Source organism: Pseudopipra pipra, chromosome 4, assembly GCF_036250125.1.
Source record: "Pseudopipra pipra isolate bDixPip1 chromosome 4, bDixPip1.hap1, whole genome shotgun sequence".
NCBI lineage: Eukaryota > Metazoa > Chordata > Aves > Passeriformes > Pipridae > Pseudopipra > Pseudopipra pipra.
In genome coordinates, this window is record NC_087552.1 from 25,916,805 (window position 1) to 25,941,069 (window position 24,265).

At 39.6% G+C, this 24,265-nt stretch overlaps 2 protein-coding genes across 2 annotated transcripts in view; both read right to left on the reverse strand.

The window, feature by feature from the left end:
• The window catches only part of CENPE (centromere protein E), a 37,503-nt gene extending 22,684 nt beyond the window's left edge, over positions 1-14,819 (reverse strand). The window contains exons 1-20 of the mRNA XM_064652023.1: positions 14,694-14,819; positions 14,375-14,466; positions 12,879-12,968; positions 12,682-12,800; positions 11,509-11,628; positions 10,680-10,761; positions 10,414-10,481; positions 10,261-10,332; positions 8,697-8,748; positions 7,786-7,873; positions 7,477-7,603; positions 6,687-6,806; positions 5,232-5,390; positions 4,729-4,873; positions 3,466-3,560; positions 3,090-3,146; positions 2,842-3,009; positions 785-859; positions 419-538; positions 175-309 (exon numbers count right to left, since the gene is read on the reverse strand). Of these exons, the coding sequence (XP_064508093.1) occupies positions 175-309; positions 419-538; positions 785-859; positions 2,842-3,009; positions 3,090-3,146; positions 3,466-3,560; positions 4,729-4,873; positions 5,232-5,390; positions 6,687-6,806; positions 7,477-7,603; positions 7,786-7,873; positions 8,697-8,748; positions 10,261-10,332; positions 10,414-10,481; positions 10,680-10,761; positions 11,509-11,628; positions 12,682-12,800; positions 12,879-12,968; positions 14,375-14,466; positions 14,694-14,749 (2,040 nt within the window). The 5' untranslated portion in view covers positions 14,750-14,819. The remainder of the gene's footprint in view (positions 1-174; positions 310-418; positions 539-784; positions 860-2,841; positions 3,010-3,089; positions 3,147-3,465; positions 3,561-4,728; positions 4,874-5,231; positions 5,391-6,686; positions 6,807-7,476; positions 7,604-7,785; positions 7,874-8,696; positions 8,749-10,260; positions 10,333-10,413; positions 10,482-10,679; positions 10,762-11,508; positions 11,629-12,681; positions 12,801-12,878; positions 12,969-14,374; positions 14,467-14,693) is intronic.
• A 1,148-nt stretch (positions 14,820-15,967) lies between these two features.
• LOC135412987 (radial spoke head protein 4 homolog A-like) lies at positions 15,968-23,010 on the reverse strand. Its single transcript, XM_064652024.1, has 6 exons — positions 22,270-23,010; positions 21,530-21,764; positions 19,140-19,877; positions 17,871-18,012; positions 16,916-17,033; positions 15,968-16,276 (listed from the first exon to the last, which is right to left on the reverse strand). The coding sequence occupies exons 1-6, from the start codon at positions 22,491-22,493 to the stop codon at positions 16,054-16,056; spliced, it is 1,680 nt and encodes a 559-aa protein (XP_064508094.1). The 5' UTR covers positions 22,494-23,010; the 3' UTR covers positions 15,968-16,053.
• Between the last annotated feature and the right edge of the window lie 1,255 nt (positions 23,011-24,265).

Here is a 24,265-nt window from a genome sequence, read left to right on the forward strand (position 1 = left end):
CCACGAATTTCATAATAAAAACATTACTTAGAGTATTTTGAGAAAGCTAATGACTTGTGCTTTCTTGTGAAGCTTGTGCTCCACTACTCTGATTGCCTTCTTCACTAGTCTGGAAGCAGATAGGCCCTTAACAGCATTTGGTACAGCTGTAAATGCAGTTCAACAAGTACTTGCCATCTTCTCCTTCAGTTCCAAATTTTCGGTTCTGAGAAAAGCAGATTCTTTTTTGGCATCCAAGGCTATGGCTTCACTATCTAAGAGGGATTTATTCAGCTGCTGAATTTCCTCAACTAGCTTATCAGAATCTCCCTGAAAAATATTCAAAGAATTAAAAAATTATTTAGACATAATAAAGAAAATGTGTTCATTATAATGTGGTTAAAATGTGAATACAACCCAGCAGAAAACTGAGGTTTACCACTGAAAAAGATAGCTCTTTTTCCACTCTTGCTTTTTGTAATTCTTCCACAAGATTCTGTAATATCTTTATTTTGTTGTCTTTCTCTTTCAGCTGTTCTGATTTTGAATTGTTTTCTGCCTAAAAGTTGAAGGAAAAAGAGAGAAGGAAGATTTTAGTGCCCAGTTTGGTTTTTCAGGTCAGAATTTATCAAAAACCTACACAGAAAGAGTTCATGGGTTTTAGACATATCCTCCTTTTAGCTGGCAAGACTAACCAAAGCCCAATGATGTCTATCATGTCCACAGCAGATACAGTAGTTCAAGATAAACAAATCAAGAACATTTCATACAATCTTACTGCACGTAAATGCATGGAGAGCCTCACCTGAAGTTCCTCATTGTATGCTTCAGAATTTGAAACTAGATTCTTTAAGTTGGTAATTTCATGCATTAGTTGTATCTGTGGAGCAAATTGAAGCAAAATTGCAGAGGATGTTAGAAAGCACCCACACCAATAGTTTTTAGTTGCCAACACCATGAAAACAAGCAAGATCTATCTTGTGTTTTCTTCTGTAGTAGTGGGCAAACCATATATACATACACACATCTATTGAAACAGCTACAAAGCAAGATGCTACGTATTCTTTCAAATGGATAGATAAGATGCAAAGCTCTGTTTTTAGCTTCCCAGTAATTAGAAAGGATTCGAGCTATCTACAATAGCTTGAGAAGCAAGAGCGATGTTATCAAAGCAATTCATGGAGAAATTGTACAGATAGGACACAAATTCTAGTCATGTTAAGCAGCTTTTTGTGACACAATGCAGTTATTTATGATTTAATCTATTCACTAACAGGAATGAGAAGGTGCCAAAATTGAAGTAAAGCAAGCCATGAACACATTCAGTGGCATTCTCTGAAAGAAGGTACAAGTAGAAGACTACATGGAAAGGCACTTCTGAAATTTAAGACCTCCTTTCTTTTGGTCTTTGTTAGAAAAGCTTTACAATAAGCACCCATCTACAAGTACTTCTGTATAGTCACAAGCATAGGTAAGGAGAAAATCCAATCTGTAATTTTAAGATCAGTGAAAAGCTTTAAAACAAGCGCTCTCCTGTGAGTATTCTTATGCAATTTACTTTTATAAACTGATGGATTTCAACTAATGTATGTAGTGAAGTATGTGACCTTTCAGTATTGCTGTAATTAATCTACTACATGGGCATCAGTAAATGCTTACATTTTATGGACTGTATTCAGGTCCATAAAACTTGAATCATTCAAAAAGCAATTCTTGTAATAGAGACTGCTTTAGGACACTGCATCTGTATTAGATACAGTTTTCCATGCAAAGTTCTTGTGTAACTGAGGATTTGTTAAACATCGGCTAAGGCAGATAGCACAATTAATCCAGCATACAAAGGATCTTCTAAAAAGAGTCTTAGATACAAAATAAATTATAATATCTTATGGATCCTTTTTCTTTAAGGTCCGTAAATCTTTGCAGGGAACACAATGAAACTAAGCAGTGATATTGTTAAATTGTAACCTGAAACAACACTGCAAGAGGAAGTAACAAACGTCAACCTTAGTGTCATGATCAGAGGATATTGAACAGTCTGATGTGGACAAGTAAACTCCAGCAAAGGCACCAGGAAAGAAATAGAATAATACATCCATGTCTCAATACCTCAGGTTGTTGGTTTTGTGTTTTCTTTGGGCATTAATTTATTTCACAGTCTAGCCTTTGGGCAGCTAGAACCTAATACAATTAATATGTATTTAAAGTTACAGAATCAGAGCATAAAACATTTGGACAAACAAGGTACTCCACTAACTGCACAAGGAGGTGAAGAGAACTGAAAATCAGCATTTCCTACATCATAAGTTATCCAATAGATAAGTTTATGATTTTTCTGACTTCCTGGCACGAAATATGTTTCAATTTTCCAGACATTAGTATTCACACTATTATTTTAAAATATTTCATGATGAAGTTAAATAGTATGTTAAAGGTTAATGCTCACATAGTCCATGGATTACCAAAAGCCAGAGCTATCTAGTAAACCAAGACATTGTGCACAAGAAAGATGTGAAATATAGTTTAGCAATCACACTTTAACTTCAAAACAGGTCTAAAATGTATTTAAGCAGCAAAACAACTGTCTTACTCAAGTCTAGAGTGAAATTCAGATCATGTGTATATAAAAATAATATATAGACACATATCGACATACACACTAATATACATTTAACCATATGCAAGTCGCCAAAAATTTGTCTGAATTTTACACTCCAAGTAAATCCAGTTTAAATCCTGGGTTCATTCATTCTGTTGGCAAATGTAGCTGTTTGTGAATCAACATCCAAGTCTATGTACACTGAATAAACTCTAGAAAACATTTGAGCATAGAGAATTCATATCTATTTCAATGCACCTTACCTCATGATCTTTTTGAGTTTGTTTTTCCAGTGCTTCAAATTCATCTATTTCTTTTTTTTCCTTCAGTTTCTCCTTTATTTCATTTATTTCTAATTTCAACTGCTCATTTTCCAACACTAGGTTATCCAGGTTAGCTTGCAGGACGCTGGCCTTATTTACAGCAATATCCTGAAGAAGCAGCACAGGAAACTTTAGAAGCTGTTGCTGGAACGTCAGTCTTATTTCTAGAAAATTCAGAACAGACCTACCTTTTCAAGTGCTATTGCTTCACAGAGTTGCACAGATTCTTCAAAGTCTTTTTGAGTCTAGAAAAAGAATCACTCTCAATTAACAGATCTACAAGATGGAGTATTATATTCTTTGTTGCTTGTCTTTTCACAGCTAGTCCTGTCTATATACCAAAGTTTGCTGGATCATTTGCCACAAATGCATAGAAGCATAGAACCATCCCACAGCTTTGAAGAGATGTCCAAGAGACTTACTTTCTAACCAGTTATAATAATTCTGCAGACACATAGAATAATACTGGTGTCCTACAGAACAGTAAGGTTGATCTTACTGAGAAGTATATTATGCATATATGCATATGCACAGTATTACAACTGAAATAGATTATGATGTTACCCAAGTCATTTTAGGTCCAGCGATCCATTCTACTTCTGAAATTTGATCAGGAACCATCAGAGATTGGTTGTCACATTCAGAATTATCTAACATAGCTGAAAAGAAAGATGTATTAAAAAAAGTATGAGTAGATTTTAAACTAGACATCAGGAATTTTCTTATAAAACAATTCTAAGACTTTGGGCATAGTCATTCAGTGGCAAAACATAGCATACTGAGTAGGAGTTCTGACTCATGATTTTCTGTTATGAAAGGGAACACCACTGAAGTCCAGTCTCTACACTTATGCTGACCACCATATCACAAGCTAATGAATACTAAACCAAATCCAAAATCAACTTATTCTCTTTGGGAAATTAAGTAATGCAATGCTTGCAAACTTATCTATCAGGAATTTCATAGAACCATAGAATGGTTTGGGTTGGAAGGGACCTCAAAGACCATCTAGTTGCATCTCCCCCCCCCCATGGGCAGGGACACCTTTCACTAGACCAGGTTGCTCAAAGCCCCATTCAACCTGGCCTTGAACGCTTCCAAGGGATGGGGCAACCACAATCTCTCTGGGCAACCTGTTCCAGTGCCTCACCATCCTCACAATTAGGATTTTTTTCCCAATATTCAGTCTAAACCCACTCTCAATTTAAAGCCATTCCCCCTTCTCCTATCGCTACATGCCCTCTCCAGCTTTCCTGTGGGCCCTTTTCAGATCCTGGAAAGGCACAATAAGGTCACCCCAGAGCCTTCTCTTCTCCAAGCTGAACAATCCCAATTTTCTCAGCCTTTTCTCATAGGAGAGGTGTGGTGCTCCATCTCTCTGATCATCTTCGTGGCCTTCTCTGGACTCGCTCCAGCAGGTCCATGTCCTTCCTGTGCTGGGGACCTCAGAGCTGGACACAGCACTCCAGCTGAGGTCTCACGAGACCAGAGTAAAGGGAGGGGCAGAATGACTTCCCTTGACCTGCTGGCCATGCTACACATTATTTCACCTGGGATAGCAACTATGTTCCCACTTTTTAAATAAAATGAACCTTATTTCCAACACAAGAATGACCATAATTAGTGTGCTAAATCCACTTCCCTTCCTGGCGGCATTCTTTTCTGGCAGATAAACATGGAATATTATTTGAGTACAGTGGTAACTAAATTTAGCTTTTGTATTGTTAACAAATTGATTTGCTTTTTAACTTAGATCAATAGATCTAATTATTTCTGATTTCAAAGCTGCTTTGCAGACTTTCCTTATTTTTTCCTGAGGTTACTTACAATCGTCTGCATCTGGTAATGCTGACAGAGACATTTTCATTTTTTTTGTTTCAGTCGGCATGTCTTTTTCAAAGTCTTCAAAATAGCTCACATTTGCCTGTTTTATTTTACCAGGAGCCCAAGTAACTCTTCTTCTTCTCTTGGCCTTTAAAAAAGCATTTACAGAAAAGTGATAAAAATCAAACCAGTACGTAGAGAGTAAATGTTGCATTAGGCTAGTTCTGCAACAGTACCAGCAGCTAACTAGACAGGGTTTTGCAGTTTCCTCAAAATTTACAGCATGGTAGTTTGAAAGGAAAAGTGTCTGCAGTCTTTTCACTGCAAAGCAATACTGAATTATACTTGGAAGTTATTTTATAAGTTAGCCTCTTAAAAATATGGGAAAAAAAGTGAAAATTGTTTATCATACTTATTCTTCATTGTCAATATAACCCTAAGTATTTAATATTACCTTTCACAAAGTATTTCAGAGTCATCAAGTAAGATCTAGAGCAGGTGCTTACTTTAACATTGTCTTTTGAGGCAAAGGAAGCAGCGGTCACCAGCATCTCAGTTAAATTTCGTATCTTGTCTTCCTGTACTTTCTGGAGAGAATTTTTTTCTTCCAGCAGCTGGGCCAATTGGTCCTTTTCCATTGCATGAATTTGAGTCTTTACAGACACCTTCCATAAAAAGAATATTAATCAAACTGACATTTTAAGAGCACAAACTACTCCTACGGAAGAGACACAATTACTGATATTTAAAAACAACTACACACATATATTCTTTAAAACCTGGAAGAGGAGTCTTTAGTCTTTCATAATGAAACTAACAACTTAGTCTACAATTTACCTGCAGACTAAGTATTTAAAAGGGGTCAAAACTCCCAGAAACAATACAGCCTCAGATTTTTCTAGGCAAAAAAAAAAAAAGAGCATTCTTTCAAATATAACATAGATTAGATGACCTTCCCATGGTGCCAGAAGCCTGAAACTCTTTCAGAACTACGATTCAATTGTCAAGTAACAGCAAGCTACTCTAATGCATGTGGTCTCTAAATCCAAGTACTGAAAATGTATTGTTTTGAAAGTAACAGCTGTTTTTTGACAACTTTATCATAAGCTTACAATGCTGTAGAGTAATTCAAAGTCACATGGATTTTTCCAACTGACTTTTCTGTGCTACTTTCCTCACTACTTACTATCTCAGAAGATAGCAAACATACTCCTAGGTGCAAATTAATTACTGTTAAAAATAAGAGGTCAGTTATTTTTCATAAATTTTTTTCTAAGGATATTTATCATTTGCAACATAATATATGTGCATACTTTGATTTTATTCACCACAACAGTATGTTCAGCATTGTTTTTTTCCTGTGCTTTATGTTTTAACATCTATGCTCTAACAAGACTTGCAAGACTGCTCCACAACTACATAGATTTTTAGAGAAAGATGAACATATGGGAGATTACACTGTTTTGTGGGAAGTTACTATTGTTCATTTTCTAAATGTATCTTCCGACTTTACATGACCTAAGTTTTGCCAGTGATCTTAATGCAGTTGCAACTTCTTGCAACTCCAACTAAGGTTAAACATCAGTAAGGGGGAAAAAATATGGATTAAGTTGTGGTCTTTAATCAACATTCAGTAACTTCTTATATTGCAATTAATTTTGATCTGTTAAAGTGTGCTATAATGCGTGACAAATTTCTATTTCTTAATTATATTAACTTAGTGAAAGAAAGCAATTCTCTTAGTTGATCTCAGTGTTAGCTTTCACAGATATATGGACTATCATCAGTTGTTCTGGACTATACATCACCTTTTTAACTTCTATTCTCTCAATAAAAATGACATATCACTTTAAACACTTTACCTACTCCTGCAAATTTAACTGCTTTTGGTTTAAAACAGGTACTTTCCAAACAGCTATCAGTGCTACAGATAGATGAATTTTAAGAAGTTTATTACACACTTCCTCCAGCTGCTTTTTCAAGTCCACAATTTCTTTTCGGTATCTCTTCAGGAGGGCATTATCATCAAGTACTTCATTGACTTTTGGTGTATTCTTCATTCCTTTGGCTGTATTGGCAAACTGAAAGAATATGTTTTCATGGGCAATAGTTCGAGAACAAATATTCTAAAAATACTTACTCTGTCCCATATTTCCCAACAGAATTAATTAAAGGGAGAGTTTATTAGATAAAGAGCAGCATATAATAGGGATACAAATATTGAAATTGGTTTATTTTTAATGTATTCTGAGATTTCAAAAGTAAGTTTTCTTTGCTTGATATTAATATCTAAAACATGAAGCATAACATTTAAGCAAATATATCCATTATTTTTATTTAATAGAAAGCTCAAAAGACCACCAAAAAGGAAGACGATCCTACCTACAGAACAGTGTTCTTTAACAGTTCAATTACTCTCCTTTCCTGTAGTACCTGTCTTAAATCTTGTGTTAGCAAAGACTTGTTCTAACTGTGTTTGGAAAAGGCAAATGAGAAGAGAGGTTATCTCCTGCCTGCAAGAGAAGGAGCTTTGTTCCAACTCCCAGAAAGCTCTAGGTAGACAACCTAATACAAAATGACGACTGTGAAAAGGTTCTGTATACAAAACAAATATTTCAAATTCTGAGTCCACAGAAGCCCTTTAGAAGATCCAAGTCATTAAAGATCCATCAGATTACATTTTCCACCCTCTCCTATCTACAACAAAGCCTTAAGCCAGAATAGTGCTGGAGAACAGGTGAGAAGCTTTACCTGAAGAGTACTGAGTGTTTCATCAAAAGAAACTGGAGTAATTGTACAAATAATAACAGTTTTAGCATTTCCTCCAAGGGAGTTCTGCAGAATTCGAGTCAGCTTGCTGTCTCTGTAATTTATGAAGCTAATGAAAAAGAGGAAAGAAAAAAAAATCATTCAGATTTTTGCATAGAAGAAACTCGCAGTAAATATATTTTCTAGAGATAACAGGTTATTTGAAACAGTTACCTACAAAATATTATAAATAAAGATTTTAATTTCTTAGTTTAGTAGTGACTTATAACAGGTGTATGAACAGTTGCTTACCCAGAAGGGTCATCACAAAGTTTTTTGATAACTTGACCCAGAATGAACAAGCTCCGATTTATATTGCAGCCTTCTTTCAATCGGACACCTAGGTACCACACAGTAATGTTTTTAATTATTATTATTATTATTTTAAATTTAAAACATTAAGATACATTTTCAACCTGTCAAGCTTGTGTGCTATGTTATGCTCAGAAGGATTATCCAAGAGTTGAATCTCAAGTGCCACAATGCACTATGAGTCATCAGCAGGCAGTATCAAATCCTTCGTAATAGCCAAAAAGCATCGAAGTAAGAGAGTAATCACAAATGAACATTTAGAACCTTTTTAGAGTAAGTAGGTGGTGCTATAAGAACTTTAATTTTGTTTCCTGTTTAAATTTTGCAATTGCAACATTTACATGCATAACAAACCAGCCTCAGATACAAGTTTTGGGTTAGTCATTATTCATGAGAGAGAATATTTACTTGTGTCCCTCTCGGATCACTTTTTTCTGATAAAGACATTTTTGTGCAGCTTCACGCTGTCACTTTTAACAGCCAAGCTTCTCAAAAGCTAAAGAACAAGCCATCTACTCCCTCTTCACCTTTATATACAAGTCCCTAAAAAGCTTCTAGTGATTTTGTTATTACAGGTGAATCTTTACTGAGTCCTCTCCATTCTATTAGTTCAGTGCATGACTGTTGCCAGGCCTGCTACTCTAGAAAAGGAATATTACTACTTAATTGTTTGCACTTTACAGCATTTACAGTATTTTCCTGAGTAGAACCTGCTCTACCAAGGGGAAAAGAGCTTATTTATAGACAATAAGTAACACAATAGCACATAGATCAAAGAATTTCCTATCACAGTCTCTTGTTAGGGTTAATTAACAGAAATGGTCATCAGGAGAGCCCCATTTAACACTCACCTTCAGATCCTGTTTGACTAGCTCTTTCGCTGCCTGCCAGATCTACCAAGTTCTGCAAATTTATTAAGTATTTCACAGGTTAGTTCTGAGAAAATTTAGTTTAAATCCTCTTAATTCTAAATCTCTGCTAAGAATTTCATAAACCACAGTTTATTAAAAAACCCCAAGAGGTCTGTCACTATTGGAAGTAACCATAGCTGCTATACACACATCAACCCATACTTTCAAGGTACAAAAGTACACAGAATAAGTGTATGAACTCTATTACACCACCCCAAACAGTATTTCAAACTTGCAGTGCAAGAACCCCTACCCTCAGTAACAAAAAGATGATACTTCTGTACTGAGAAACTGTGCTTAGCTACTAATTCAAGCCATAGGAATCTTTCTTGGAAAAAAGAGCCTAGATGAGATTATCTAGCACACTGTCCTGAATCAGCTGTATGTCTCTCCTTGCCTGTCACTGTGGGGATACAGAAAAGAAGAAATTAAATACCAGAGGAAAAGCCTCCCTCTGAATCCGGTTCAAAGTCAATTAGAACTTCACAACAACCCATAATGATTTGCCTGAGCAAGTAGCCCTCACTTTAGCTGGTTTTTGTTTCAGAAGGGTAAAATCCTGTACTAGCTCCATCAAGCAGCAACAGACCAAAAAGACCAAAAACCTCTCCTCCCCTTACCCCAGGTAGTAAAGGTTAGTATAAGGTCAGGTGGAATAGGGCAAAGGGTAGGGGTGGTGTAAGAAGAGTAGATACCATAACTTATGGCAAGAAAAAAAGGAGATAGTAGCTTGCTGAAATAGTGCCTGAGCAGTGTTTACTTTCAGACTCTGAGCTTTTTCACATGAAGCCAAAACAGAAAGCTCTTTTCACAATGCATGTGATTAATGCTATTGCCAGTTCCAGAGTGCTTTTGCAGATTTTAGCAAGCTCAAATGGTTTCATACTGATTCCATTCCTCCAGTTTTTCAGATTATTTTCTGAGAATAAAGAAAAGGCTGTAGAGAAGGTTTCTGAAACCATAACACTCCTCTAGAGATCAGCAGTTGTATTCCCCCCAGTTTATGATACTTCGTATACCAATAATCCACCAAAGAGATGCTAAGAGGGGTTACTTGTGAAAAAAATGAATCTTTTGGTCATTGGAGCTGCAGGGCAAATGTTCTTTTAACAACAACTAAATTTGAGGATAAGAGAAGTCTTAAGGTTACCCATTTTACAAGTTATTTCACTGAGCTTGTGGGTGGTCAGAAACAATATAGGGGAAGATGTACGTAACAAAATGCAAGAGCACTCTGACATAGCCCCTTCCGCTCCTGGAAGGGCTACATAACACTCCCCAGTCCAACATAAGTAATTCCCATGTCAGCATTTCCTTCGGTGGGAAGTTATCCTCTAGGTAACACCCCAGGGGTCTCCCTCTATACTTAAGAAATGTCTGCTAGAAGTTAACAACAAAGCATATTTGTAAGCCATTGTGAAGTATCATTATTCTCTCAAACAAGTGGTAACAGTAAATTCTCTAGCTAAGCTGTACTCCAAGAAACCATTAAATAGACACTTACCAAGTGGGAAACCATGACTGCTCCATCACAGTTTGCATTTGCAGGGTCACTTCGTTCTCTGCTTTCAATGATCTAGAAATGCAGTAAAGTGCAATCAAGTTTTTGTCACTTTGAAAACAATACAACCACTCCTAATAGTGAAGCAGTTTTTACCATTCTGAAGATCGTGTGAGAACGGCTGCTGTGTTCATTCATTTTTGTTTCTCCATAATGACGATTTCCTGCCAAAAACAATATTAAAATACTTCTGCTTCTATTTTGATAAAATGGAGATAAATAGAAAAAAAGCATAATTTTAAAACTTTCTCAAAAATACTAGTTTCTGAATATAAACTCAAAAAGATACCCCACCGTTCTAGATATACCTGATCCATCAATGTTTTTTTTAAATATCAGCTGACAGTGGCTAAATAACTTACTTTCTCCTTTTCTTATCCATTCCATAACTTGTTCTGGGGCAACCACTACTTCTTCAATCAGATCTTCTACATATGTATTCCTCTATAGAATAAACACAGTCATAAATTCTCCTGAACTCCAAAACTTACTTCAATACATAAAGTTAACGTAACCAGCAATTATTATGCTATTTATTCAACAGCTGAATGTCTTTTTACTCCAAACACAAGGGATGGATAAAGTTTAGACCTTCATCAAAAATGTGGCTTAAAGGCACAAGAATCAAAACCCAGAGATTTAGAAAGTTTCCAAAAAACAGAACTGCTGGGGGAAATATCCTTCTGGACATCTTCTGAGGGAATCCAGGAATATATTTTTCAGTAAATGTTATAAGGATATAATCATACAACTGGTAAATTTCTCTTCTTCCCATAATCCAAAAACATCCATTGTTTAGGGCATCAAAATTAAAAAAAAACCACAAAACAACCAAAACAACAATCAACCAATTTTTATTATTTGCTACAAAACTTTATATAAAGAAACTGTGTTAGAGTAGATTTCTTTTTCTGTGGTGATCATCTTACTGAATAATTCCAGTCTCATGGTTATTCCATGATTATAGTAGAAGAAAAGTGTATCTACTTTGAAAAAGGTAAACTAGCTACAGAAAGCCCAAAGTCACTGTTGTTATTCTACTATATCAAGTGTCCTTCTGCTAATGCTGAGGATACAATTACACAATTTGATCCAGAAAAGCTTTCAACTAGATGCCTCTGAAGGCATTTTGTTTTCAAATTCTTCTACTACAAGCAGATACAACACTTACATTACATAAGATCCACTTACATTAAAGTCCTCACGAATTCCCAGAGGCTTCTTTTTCCTACTATCACAAAGCAAATCTGTAATGGTTTCATTATAGATTTCCATGTAAGAAACTCTTAGCAAGAATTCTCTATCTGGGATCTAACGTTGAAAGAGAAAAAAAAAATTATTAACAGACTAACTGATGAATATCTTTTAATGCAAGTATTCTTAACTCAGAGATGTATGTTTGGATATTGTTCTACAGATTTCTTTCCCCTCATCCTCTATGTAGCATTAGCATCTACCAATACAGAATAATTTTTCTTCTATACCACCTCTTTCCAGCTGCATTAAAGATATACCACTTCTAATAGGTTGTAAAATTAAGATAACTGCCCCACAGAAGCATGAGAATGGTTTTCCCACTTAAATACCCTTTTCATAACCAATTTCCTCCTGCTTAGGCTCTTTCTTCTCTGTGTACCCTGTCTTCTCTCTCTGCTTGTTTGGATTTACTTTGCTGCTGCTTCTTCCCCTACTTCCCTGGTAGAGAATATTGGAGTGAGGAAAGGCTGCACAATGGACTCAGGGAAAGTTTTCTTGGCTTCAGTTACTTTCATAAACCTCCCAAGGTATCCTGCACCTCCTTAAAGGAGCAGAGAGCATTTCACTTAACTGATAACGATTACCTGATACCCTCAAGGCAGAAGCAAGCGCTCTACAAATCATGTTTTAGAAATCACTGTTTTAATTTACACCTTCTCCTTACTTTTATTAACCTTGAGCAATTAGCAATTCTTTTGTAAGTCTGAAATAAGTAAATATAGTGTCATATTCTTCCCACCAAAAAAAAAGTCTTTATTGCTGTTAATTTTTTAGACTTTTAAAATAGCAGAATAAACACAAAGCTTCATGTTACTTTATCTACCACATGAAAAAGTGAGCATCTATTTATACTTGTAATCAGTGTTGAACATATTTGCAAGTTTAAGAACCCTCGTCAGTGTTGCTCTGATTTAATTTCAGCTAAAGTCCCATTAGCTTTTTGTTTTAAACCACTCATCTTTTCCAGGCTAGCAAAGCAACTGCAACATATAGTCTAATATAAATTCACTTCCTTCATAAGCTCCTTGATACTAAAATTAACTTTTATGTAATGATCACAAATATTACTAGTCCTTTCAGTCACTTCAATTTAATGGAATTGCTCACCTCACAAATAATTTTGAAAACATGTTGAATTGCCTTAGGGATAATGCCCACAGAATCTTCATTTCCCATCATTGTGTAAGTCTTCCCTGAAGCAGTCTGTCCGTAAGCAAAAATTGTGCCTAGAAAGATAGTAGAGTTTTACCAACTATTTCTAAAACAGTTTACAAACAGGATTTAAACACAGTTTTAAAACTTACCATTATAACCTCGCACAGCTGACTGTATAATTGGAACAGCTACACCATCATATAACTGCTGAGTGTTGTCACTGGAGTGAAAGACACGATCTTAAAAACAAATTAAAATAAAGCATGTGAATCCCTTGTATTGCAAGTCAAAACCAACCTATCATCTTACTCAGTATCACTGACTTCAAATCCAATAAATAGGCATCACTGTTTGTAGAGTAATTCAAACATAGAATATCACTGTGGCACTACTAATCAGGCTTTTAGAATTTTATTTTAAAATAAATATTAAACACAAAACCAAGAAAGATGCGATGCACAGATGACTGTAAGAATGGAGGACACAGTTAAACAGTCATCCTATTTAGTATAGTTATGGCTAATTTATCTCTGAGGATTGTAAATCAGACAAGACAGGCTAATTGTCCTCGTGCAGCCCATGGACGACTGTCAGGGTGCAGAGATCAACCTGCAGCCCATGGAGGAGCCTACTCTGGAGCAGGTGGATATCTGAAGGAGGCTGTGACCCTGTGGGAGGCCCAGGATGGAGCGGGGTCCTGCTGGTGACCTGCAGCCCGTGGAGAGGGAAGCCCATGCTGGAGCAGGTTTTTCCCCAGTAGGACTTGTGGCCCCTGTGGGGGACCCATGTCGGTACAGCTCATTCATGAAGGACTGCACCCCATGGAGGAGTGACCCACGGGACAGCAGTTTCATGAAGAACTGTTGCCCGAGGGATGGACTCATGCTGGAGAGGTCCATCAAGAACTGTGTCCTGTGGGAGAGACCCCATGGGAGCAGGGGAAGGACTCCTCTTCCTGAGCAGCAGCAGAAACAACTCACCATAACCCCCAGTCCTTGTCTCCCTGCACTGCTGGCGGGGAGGAGGGAGAGCACGGAAGGAAGCAGGGGTGGGGTGGAGGTCTTTTTAGATTATTTTACTTCTCACTCTTTTGCTCTGATCCTGTTAGTAATAAATTCAATTAATATCTCCACTTTGAGTCTGTTTTGCCCGTGAAAGTAATCAGTAAGTAACCTCTCCCAGCTCTTATCTCAACTCAAGAATCCTTAGCTGTTTTTTCTCTCTCCTCTGTTCAGTTGCAGAGGGAGAGTGAGAGAGTGACTTTAGTGGGTACTTGGCAACCAGCCACGGTCAACTCACTACCCCCCACCCCCTTCTCCCTAAATGCTCTGGACTAGCCCTGGTCTAGTCTGTAACTGGATTTCATATGAAAAGAATCGAATTCATGTGTTCCAAAGCCATTAGAACATAAATCAGAACAGAGAAAGCAACGTCCACCAGGAAGCTGACTTCAAAAAGCACATTCCCAGTGTTGCCTAAACCAGAAATCCTCTGTGCCTCAACGACATCGCTTCAGAATTATGAAACTGGAAAAGTTGAGGGACACTGCAGGAAGCTCAGGGCACTCACGTCGACACGTTCAAGCAATACAGTAGCGGAGGTCCGCATAAGCATCAAAGCAAAGCAATTGCTATCACATTCTTACCGTAACTAAATATTTTGGTACCATTCACGTCGGAAACAGTATTATTTTCGCTCTTCCAATGCAGGGACACTTTATCTCCTGAAGCATTTTCTCTAAGAGAAGAAGATACTCTGTTACCTTCATCGGGCCAGGGCTCTGCTCCCGTAACACGGACCCCTGACCGCGACACCCTCTACCCCGGAGGGACCTGGATCCCTCCTTCCGCCACGGGGATAGACACCGTCTTCCTGCCCCGGCCCCCTCACGGTGCGAGGAGTATGGCAGCATTCTGGGGTAAACGCCGCTGCAGCCTTCTCCTCCCGCCTGCCCGGAGCCTCACCTGGCGATGAGCGGCCGCACACGCACGCAGACCGTGACCGCGCCCTCGTCCGCCATGCCCGCCCGGGACAAGGGAGACCGGGACAGGGACCCGGCACGGCTCTGGACAGACACCGCCCGCCCCAACCGCCACCGCAGTTTGAACTGCTCCAGAGACCGCTCCCTATTGGCCCACGTGGGACGGAAGCCGCACGCGGAGCGTACCACTCGCCAGCAGCTGAGGGGGGGGGGGGGAAGGAGCGAGGGAGACAGTCAAGGAAAGCGCAGTGAGGGACAGGCTGATCAGCTCCTGAGCTCTACCGTGAAACCTCCCCTCCCGTCTGCCGGCAGCGCCGTGGTGGTGCCGCCCAGGGATGCGAGCGGCGCGCGCCGGCGCGGCCGTGGTGCGGGGATGGAGGGATGGCTGCCCCGGGGAAAAGGCTCCAGGAGCATCGAGTTTGACCGTAAACCCAGCACCGCCGTATTCACCGCTAAGCCGTGTCCTGAAATGCCACAGCTACAGGTCATTTAAATACCTTCAGGGATGGTGGCTCCACCACTGCCCTGGGCAGCCGGTTCCAATCCAAGGCAGCCTTTTCCATAGAGAAATTTTTCCTAATATCCAAATCTAAACCTCCCCTGGCCCAACTTGAGGCTGTTTGCTCTTCTTATATCGCTTGTAACTGAGGAGGAGGCTGATCCCCACCTGGCTACAACCTCCTTTCGGGTACTTGTAGAGAGAGATAAGGTCACCCCTCAGCCTCCTCCTCTCCAGGATAAACACCCCCAGCTCCCTCAGCCGCTCCTCATCAGACTTGTGCTCCCGACCCTTCACCAGCTCTGTTGCCTTTCTCTGGATACACTCCAGCACCTCAATGTCTCTCTTGCAGTGAGGGGCCCAAAACTGAACACAGGATTCGAAGTGCGGGCTCAGGAGTGCTGCTGATAAGTGTCATCCCCATGCACTTGGCCAGTACCTCGATAAGCTGTCTACTGAATCTAAAGAGTATGCTTTCACACACAAAAGCACACATTTCACACATTGTTATGTGATTATAATTCTTTTTATTTAAAATACTGAAGTGAGGGTTAGAAGAACTATGAACATTTGGTGGATTATAGTTCTTAGTTTAAATCAATAGAATTTTAGCAAGCAGACTGCACAGTCATCTAAGAAAAAGGCTAAGTCATTCATTGCACAGTCTTCATGAAGGGTTTTAGGGGTGGAGAAGGAGATGAATGTAGCTGCAAAGAGAAGCCTAGAGAAATCAAAAAAGAAGGTATGCTCCAATTGCATTTCTTTTAAGGTCAACAAATTAATGACTACATCATGAAAATACTATTCACGTTTAAAGTTTTAAAACAATGTTTTCCCCCACATTTTAATCATCCCCCTCTTCTTCCTCTTCCTCTTCCTCTTCTTCACCTGCAGCTAAAGCTTCCTGCGCAGCCTTGAAAGCCAGTTCCTCTTCCAGAGTGGGGTCTCTTGCCTCAGTGATTGCTGGACCACTGGGATATTCTTCTTGCACTGGTGGGGGCAGGATGGGAGTGTAGTTTTCTGGACTGTATTTGTGACCCCAGCCAAAGTAGATGTTCTCAAATTTCCTGAGAAAGAGAAGTGAAAGAAAACATTCAGCCCCTGACAAAATATCAGCAGAGATACTGTCAGGCTTCCTTACTCTGCTGCGCAAAAAGTTACAGATATCCTATAACAGAAGAATTTAAAAGATGGCACCTTTTTTTAACTGCTCTAATGGTTGATTAATACATCTTCTGTTTAAAATGATGAAGTGTCACTGCACTATATTGCAATATGACTCCAACTTCACTTGGGTAACAACATAGCGCCACTTCTGACACCAATTCCAGTGCCTTTTTAAAAGCAGGTGGAGGTCATGACTGTACTATTTGTAGTGGAAACAAACAAACATTACAACCACAGAATGTAGATGTTTTTGTAGAAAATACCACAGACCCAAGAACACAGGTTTTAAATCAAGGACTGTGCCCAAATACTAACTGGACATTTACATCCAGTTAGTCTTTATACCAGTCTTTCCAATGATTATTTGTTTTCACTCTTAAATACATATTTACTGTTGCTGTGCACATTCAAGTGGCCTTCTCCATCAGTCTCCGGAATAGTTAGAATTCAGTCAATGAATTAATAATAAAGCAACTTTGCCAGGTGCCTGTGTGTAGCATATACAGTCTGTGCTGTAACCATGTCAACTAGATTCTCACCTGCCAGATGCAAAGGCATATGCTCCAGGCCACCGGTTAGACTGGATAACTGCAACAGAGTGTTGAGGGATCAGGTTTGTAGAATGCTGAGCTGTCCAAGCAGGGATGTCTTTAATTCCTGGAGGCAGCCAAACACACACTGTCTATGAATAAACGCACTTAGAAGCCTCTACAAAACATTTAAGACTGAGCTACAAGATTTTCAGAATTACAGAAAGACTTACAGAATTCAAGCAACAGTTATATTAAGTTGCATGTTAGAAGAGCCAAAAGTCAGAAACAATAAACTGTATTTGAACAAGTGGCTCGAATGTATGAGCAGGCAGCATAGGAATTCTAAGATACCCACGGGAGTGCTACTCAAATTCAGTAGCATTAACCCTGGTTTCTTTTGTCAAGGACTTTTTAGCACTTAAGGATACATTATATAGTTATATTTCACCTCCATTAAAGAATGGAGAGTAGGAAAATAATTTAATATTGATGTAATCTAATATTCAGGCTCCCTTATTCCCATGATTTGCTGCAGTAATATGCTAAAACATCTAAATGTTTATACAAATACCGAACATCAGTGTATGTGTGTACATATTAATTAATTAATTTATTTACACATGCACATACACTTTTTTTTTTGGCCTAAAAAGATGAGGTAAAAATAGCTGAATGTATTTCAGCTGCCCTGAATGTGCAATAACCTGACAAGTCTAAGTTTTTTTTTCCCTTTAATCTCAACAAGATTGTTACCTAGTAAACCTGATTATTTCAGTTTTAATGTCAATACTGTTAACCATTTTGCTTTTGACTGATTCTCTAAAAGAATGTGTTTACCCCACAGGGGCAAACTATATTCCTCCAAAAAGTGCCAGAGTCCTATAACTTCAAATATTTACTACCTAAATGCCAACATTCCTAGTTGCTCTCTATCAAAAACTTCATGTTCCATGAAGAATACCTTCATCTTCAGAGAGCAGAGTAAGAAGGGGTGGTCCTGTTTCTGCCTGTTGCTCATCCGTCTCCTCTTCCTCCTCTTCCTCCTCTTCCTCTTCTTCATTTTTTTCCTCTAATTTTTGAGGATTAATCCAAACACAGCGACCCTATAATTGATACGGAAAAATAATAAATACATGTAACAATCACTGAAAGAATGCAAGCCAGTTAAAACAATTGGCTCAGACACACACACAGAGTTAAGGGGTAGGGAGAAGAAAAATATGTATTCCATAACCGGTATATTGTTGGCAGAATATTGTATCCTCTTGGTAGAATATTGTATCCTCTTGGCAGAGCATTTCCTATATCCCTCTTCCCTCCCTCCTTCCTCGCTCATCCCTGCTTACTATTTCAGAATAACCTTATACCTCTGCCATTAGTTTTTTGTGATTTTGTAGTCTTCAGTTCCTGACCAGTTTCATTTATATCCTTGCTAGACTACCAGTTACTGCAAACTAAGAGGCTTAACGTATGGACTTTACCTCTTCCTTTAAAATCTACCTTGTTATTTAGCTGCCGGTCAGAGGAACATGTTCTTAAGACTCTAGTGCATATAAACTTTATTTTTTACAACTATTGTTTTGCTGGTAGTAAGTTTAAACCTCATTTCCTACCATTTGCTGTTATATTACACTAGCATTCTTGAACTGGTAGACTGACCAGCCAACCATCCAGCAATGATCATCAAATTAGTAATACCTCTTTCTAGCACAGGCCTGATAGCACATGCTTTTAAGCTTTTTCACTTGCATGTTTTACAGCAGAAAGTATAAAACAAAAAGAAGAAAACAACAGATAAGTTCCATTTAGCATACAATCAAAAGCTATCTGCATTTTAGCATCCTACCCAAGAAAGGAAAATTTTAAACGTTTTTGTCAAGTAAGGATATCAAAGCAGAGAACCTAATACAAAAGATTACCAGAAATCATAGTTATCAGGGCCTAACTCCATACTGTTATCTAAAGATAGGTTTCAACCTCAAGAACACATAATTGAAAAAAGTACTAAATCTAGAAGGTTTCTAAATATATATATATGTATATGTACATGTGCAAGATATTTACATATTATATATAAAATATATCTTCTGTATAAAAACGCTGCAGTCCAATACCATAGTCTGAACGTGCAGGTGAGGAGTGTCATTGACATTCTGTACTGCACAAGTACTGCAGTGTGAATGGTATCCGAATGGTGCTCGGTGTGAGCACATACCTGCTGAGCACATACCTGCTTCAGAATATTCTTTACATGGTGTGCCCACGTGGAGAGAGAATCCACCATTTCAGCCACAGCAGGAGGCTCAAATTCAGGATTTTCTTCATATGTGTCCCCACCTTCTTCCTCTTCTTCCTCTTCTGGAAACTGGTAAAATCCAGTGGGAGAGACATGGGTTCCTGCTGAGATTCGAGCTATCTGTGCACGCAGGTAATTGGCCTCATTTCCAGGAAAAGGAGGAAAGCTCACAACAGGAGCATCCAGCCGACCAGTGAAGAACTTCTTGATTTTCCTGGCACAGACAATCTGGGCTGGTGTCACTGGAGGCAACTTCACCCAGGGTTTGCCTGGCTCATTACAGACAAAGTAGACATATTTATTAGCCCCAGTCCCGTTTTCTTCTTTTGGGATATCAGGTGGGGGTTTATAGGTGGACTTTGGTGGTTCATCTTCTTTTTCTTTTTCCTCATCTTGCTCTTCGACCTCATCCATCCCTTTCACTTCTTCCTCAGTAACTTCCTCTCCTGCTTCCTCCTCCTCTTCCCCTTCACGTAATTGTGCTTCCGCTATAATATAGTTCATTTCCAGGCCCAAAATCTTGCCCCAGAAGCGACAGGTCTGGATTGGCTGAACACTAGTTAGGTTTTTAAGGGCAAGGAATATGTAATAGGATTCATCTTTGCTCAAGCCAACTCCAGCCTGTTCAAAATAAAAGGCTGTTTCCATTACATTTGGTAGAGGGGAATGTCCCTGGGAAAGAAGATTTGGAGTTAGAGCTAAAGAATAATATAATTATCTATTTGAAAAATTAAACATGTTATGTACTGAACATTATACTTCTCTTTCCTGTAGTGCTATTCATTCTCTCAAAGTGCTTTGCAGACTTTCATTCACTACATCTTTCACTATCATTTAGAAAAATTAAAAATGCCTTTTAAGGATAAAGAAGAAAACTCAGATGAACTGCAGGTTTTAGAACACAGGATTTAAAAGTTCAAACTCCTAATTACGGCAACATAAGGAAAGTCAGAATTCTTACACAGAATCTACAAAGGACTTCAGTGCTAGGGCATGTCAGCTAAGAGGCCTGTAAACAGTGACACTGTGTTTCCTTCTGTTTGTGACAGATGGATTTGGGGGAAAATATAATACAGACTTTATATATTGAGCCACCAGACCAGCAATATTTCTCTGAAGTGAATGCTGTTTATTTGAAGACCTTGGCATACAGCTCCATGCATTTTTTAAAATACTGCCCCCTGCTCTTACTGAAGTCCATAGGAAGACCCCATCTGGCTTCAGTGGAAGCAGAACTAGTCCAGTAATGATTTAATTAAGTATTTCCATTCGCTTTATCGCCCTTCTCTCATTTCATGGGGGTACGTGATCATATAATACAGACAGAGTTATTAGAAATTGGACATGACAGCATAGGGAATTTGGAGGAATCAGTGCTAGCTTCATATGGAATTTCTTTAGACCTTCCAGGTTTCTTAAAGCAAGATTGACAGGAGTATGAAAAATTCAAATTCTTTTCTGAAATAACCTGCTTTTTTGCCATTTTTTCTATCCTATATTGTTACTGTAAGATACATAATAGACTATGGAAAAGATGAAGGACTATCTCTTCTGTTGTTGGTATTTCTACTCTGCAATGGCAATTCATTTGAATATATACTGGTAACCTAATATGAAAATCAACATCTTGTTGGTTGCTTTCCCTTGGTTATTATATGAATTCTCATTTATATTCTTATAATTCTCATAATAAGAATTCTAATTTTTCATTGGGTACAAATGCTTCTGAATATATGCAACTGAATAATGAAAAATCCTTTTTTAAGAAGGGGCTTTTCAAGTCTAGTAATTCTTCATTAAAACCATATTTTGTTTCAGTTGGAGAAGGACAGACTGGAACCACAGTTGGAGCTGGAGAGATCACAAAATTCTGCATTCTCTGTTTTACACTAGCAGCCATGCACAATATTCTGTAACTGGTGTCTAATATTATGGTCTCTTTAGATAAAGAAATGTCCCTTTTAGATAAAGAAAAGAAACTTGGAAGCAATATTCCATGTTGAACTGGCATATGGGAGATGTTATAAACTTTACTTTCTGTTCATCATCTCTAGAACATCCACAATTTTAAAGGCTGGGGATAGTAGGTTTACTACATGGAAAAATCCCAACTAAGTAACCGGATGGGTTTTCTTCTTCACAACTAGACACGGGACCAGCTCAGCTACGGAGAGGGCACATGATACTGTGATTGCAATTATTTATATGTTTGTGAGAGGCAGCGCTACAGAAGAGACCACAACTTACTCCCTTCCTCTTCACACCATCCACCCACCCATTCCCTGATACAGAGGGTAATCTGTTTCACTCTGATAATAACTCACTATCTCTTCTTCTATTATTTCTTCATTTTCTTCTCCATTTTCCTTGATGAACAAAGCTTTACACTTTTCTGCAGCTTCATATGTTGGAGGAATCTCATATTCGTCTCGAAGAGTGTCCATTTTTTTCTGAAATCGAGCCCACTTCACATCCTTGCTGATATTCTCAATTATGTCTACTGTATTTGTGGGCTGTTCATCCAGGATCTTTGTTAGCACATTAGCAAGATGATCGTATCTGTCATATAAATGTAAATATTGTTGGCCACCTACAAAAAATTATCTCAGAATATTATGCTTTTAATATCTGAAGTAGAAGCTAATCATCTGGAACTTTGGAGAAGTCATTGGAATAATTAGAAGAAAGGCGCTCACGGAGCATTATGAAAAATTAGACTTAAAACTAGCCTGATTATACTTGGGAGCAGTCCCATCTTCCATTTTTTGTATATACCCCCCCATCTTAGGAGCTGAAGCTGAATTTAAACTTGCTCTTAATCAAATAAATTTCTTTTTGGACTCCCTATAAAATTCCCTTAGGAATTGTGATTCTGAAAGATGTTGGACACATGCAAGTATCACGTAGTGATGAAATGTTGCATTTATAATATATTGTCCCATTCTCTATATACCTCCCTGGTATCCTTCCCTTTCTTAACATAACCCTTTGCCCTTTTACCAACACTAATCGTCTCTCCACTCATATTTCCTACCATTTTTGATTGACTCTTTTTCATACTTACAAATTCAGGCCAGATGTTGTGCTGGTCTTCAGTAAATAGGCTTTTGCATTCTGGATTGCCAGCATTCGGGCTTTTGGATCAGGTATCTGATCATCATATGGGCTGTAATCTGGCTGATCAAGACCATAACCTGGTTCGTGTGGCTGATAAGGGCCATGCCCACGTTCATAGGCATATGTCTGATCAGAACCCTGGGAAGGGTTTAATCCTGGCGACTGATCCATGTTTTTGCCTGCCCCCCCCGGGCCTGATGGGAGGCTCGTCCCAGCGCTTATCTCTGACTGATGTTTCTTTCTGGCCCCTGCAGCTTGTCAGCGGCTCGCTCTGCTGGCCGCGGATGACGGAGGTGTTAACTGGGCTCTGCGATTGATACGGTCCTTGTCCCGGTGCACGGCTCTAGCCGACACCTCCCCTTTGGTCCTGTGCTTGGAGGGGTGCTTGTGGCTGAGAGATGCTCTCCCTCGGTCCTGGTGGCTGCTCAGCCCCTTGCCTTATCTCTCGGTATTCCTAGGGAGCTGGTCCCCGTTCCCGCTGAGGCTGATGAGGGTCTCAGCAGGCGGCTGCCCGGGGTCCCGCTGTGGCAGCGTGCGGCTCGGCCCGGCCGGGGCCTTGTGTCCGTGCCACAGGTGGCCTCGCTCCTGCCCTTCCCACGGCACAGCCCGGGGCGGGGCCCCCTGTGAGCCCGGCGGGTGCGGTGCTGTCCGGCCGGCCCGGGGCACACGCAGCCCCTCAACCGCCGCCGCCCCGCGGGTGCCGCAGCAACGGCCGCGCCGGCGGCGCAGCGGGCGGGGCGTCGCCGGGGGAACGGGGTGGCGGGCGCGGCCGAGGCGCCGGGGGGGAGCGGAACTCCGGCCACCTGCCCCAGCTGGCACTCCTTCCACAGCGGTGTTCCAGCGCTTCCCTCCCAGCGGAACCCACGGGGGTCCCGGTGAAAGGAAAGTGTTGAAGGCCGGGCTGGATGGGGCCCTGAGCAACCTGGTCTAGTGACACTCCCCCCACTTCCCCCCCGCCCATGGCAGGCGGGTGGGAATTAGGTGATCTTTAAGGTCCCTTCCAACCCAAACCGGTCTGATTCTATGAAACCGTGAAGTGCTGTTAGTACTTTCCCTTGAACATTTGTAGTATGAGGATCTTTCAGATGCTCTCTGAGAGCAGAAGAGTGGAACTTCAAATCTGAGTTTTGTTTTAAAAGGATGTTAGTTTGCCTTCTTTGCTTTCATATGCCTTTTAGTAGTGATATATCATGCAGTTCATGAGGTACAAAGTTTTTAGGAGAAGAGAAATACTGTAAAATCTGATAATTGCTTAAAAAAATTTAAGATTTCAAGATTCAAGGGGGGAAAAGCAGGTGTAAATTAAGTTAGAATGAAGGTGCTCTGATAGGAAGCAGTTTTGTCATGCAGCACTGTCAGTGTTAATCATAGAATTGTAGAATATGCAGAGTTGGAAGGGACCCATCAGGATTATCAAATCCAGCTCCTGGCCCTATGCAGGACACACCAAGAATCACACCACGTACCTGAGAGCATTGTCCAAACAGTATTTGAACTCTGTCAGGCTTGGTGTTGTGACTACTTCCCTGGGGAGCCTGTTCCAGTGCTCAACCACCCTCTGGGTGAACTTTTCCCCTGATATCCAAACTAAACCTTCCGACTCAGCTTCGTGCCATTTCCTCAAGTCCTGTCAGTGGTCACAAGAGTGAAGAGTTAAGGAGGCAGAGGGCCATAATGTAGGTAGCTTCCATTTTGCAAGAGTATTCGAACACTAAATTGTTTTAAAGATTTGGTTTTATTTCTAATTATCCTGCTCTGGTTTGATAGGTAATAAATTCAGTTGATTTCCCCAAGCTGAGTCTGTATTGCCTCTGACAGTAATTGGTGAATGATCTTCCTGCTCTTATCTTGACCCATTGCGGTTTCTCTCCCCTCTCTGGTTTAAAAGAAGGAGTGATAGAGCAGCTTTGGTGGGCACCTGGCACCCCCACTACAGTGCTGTA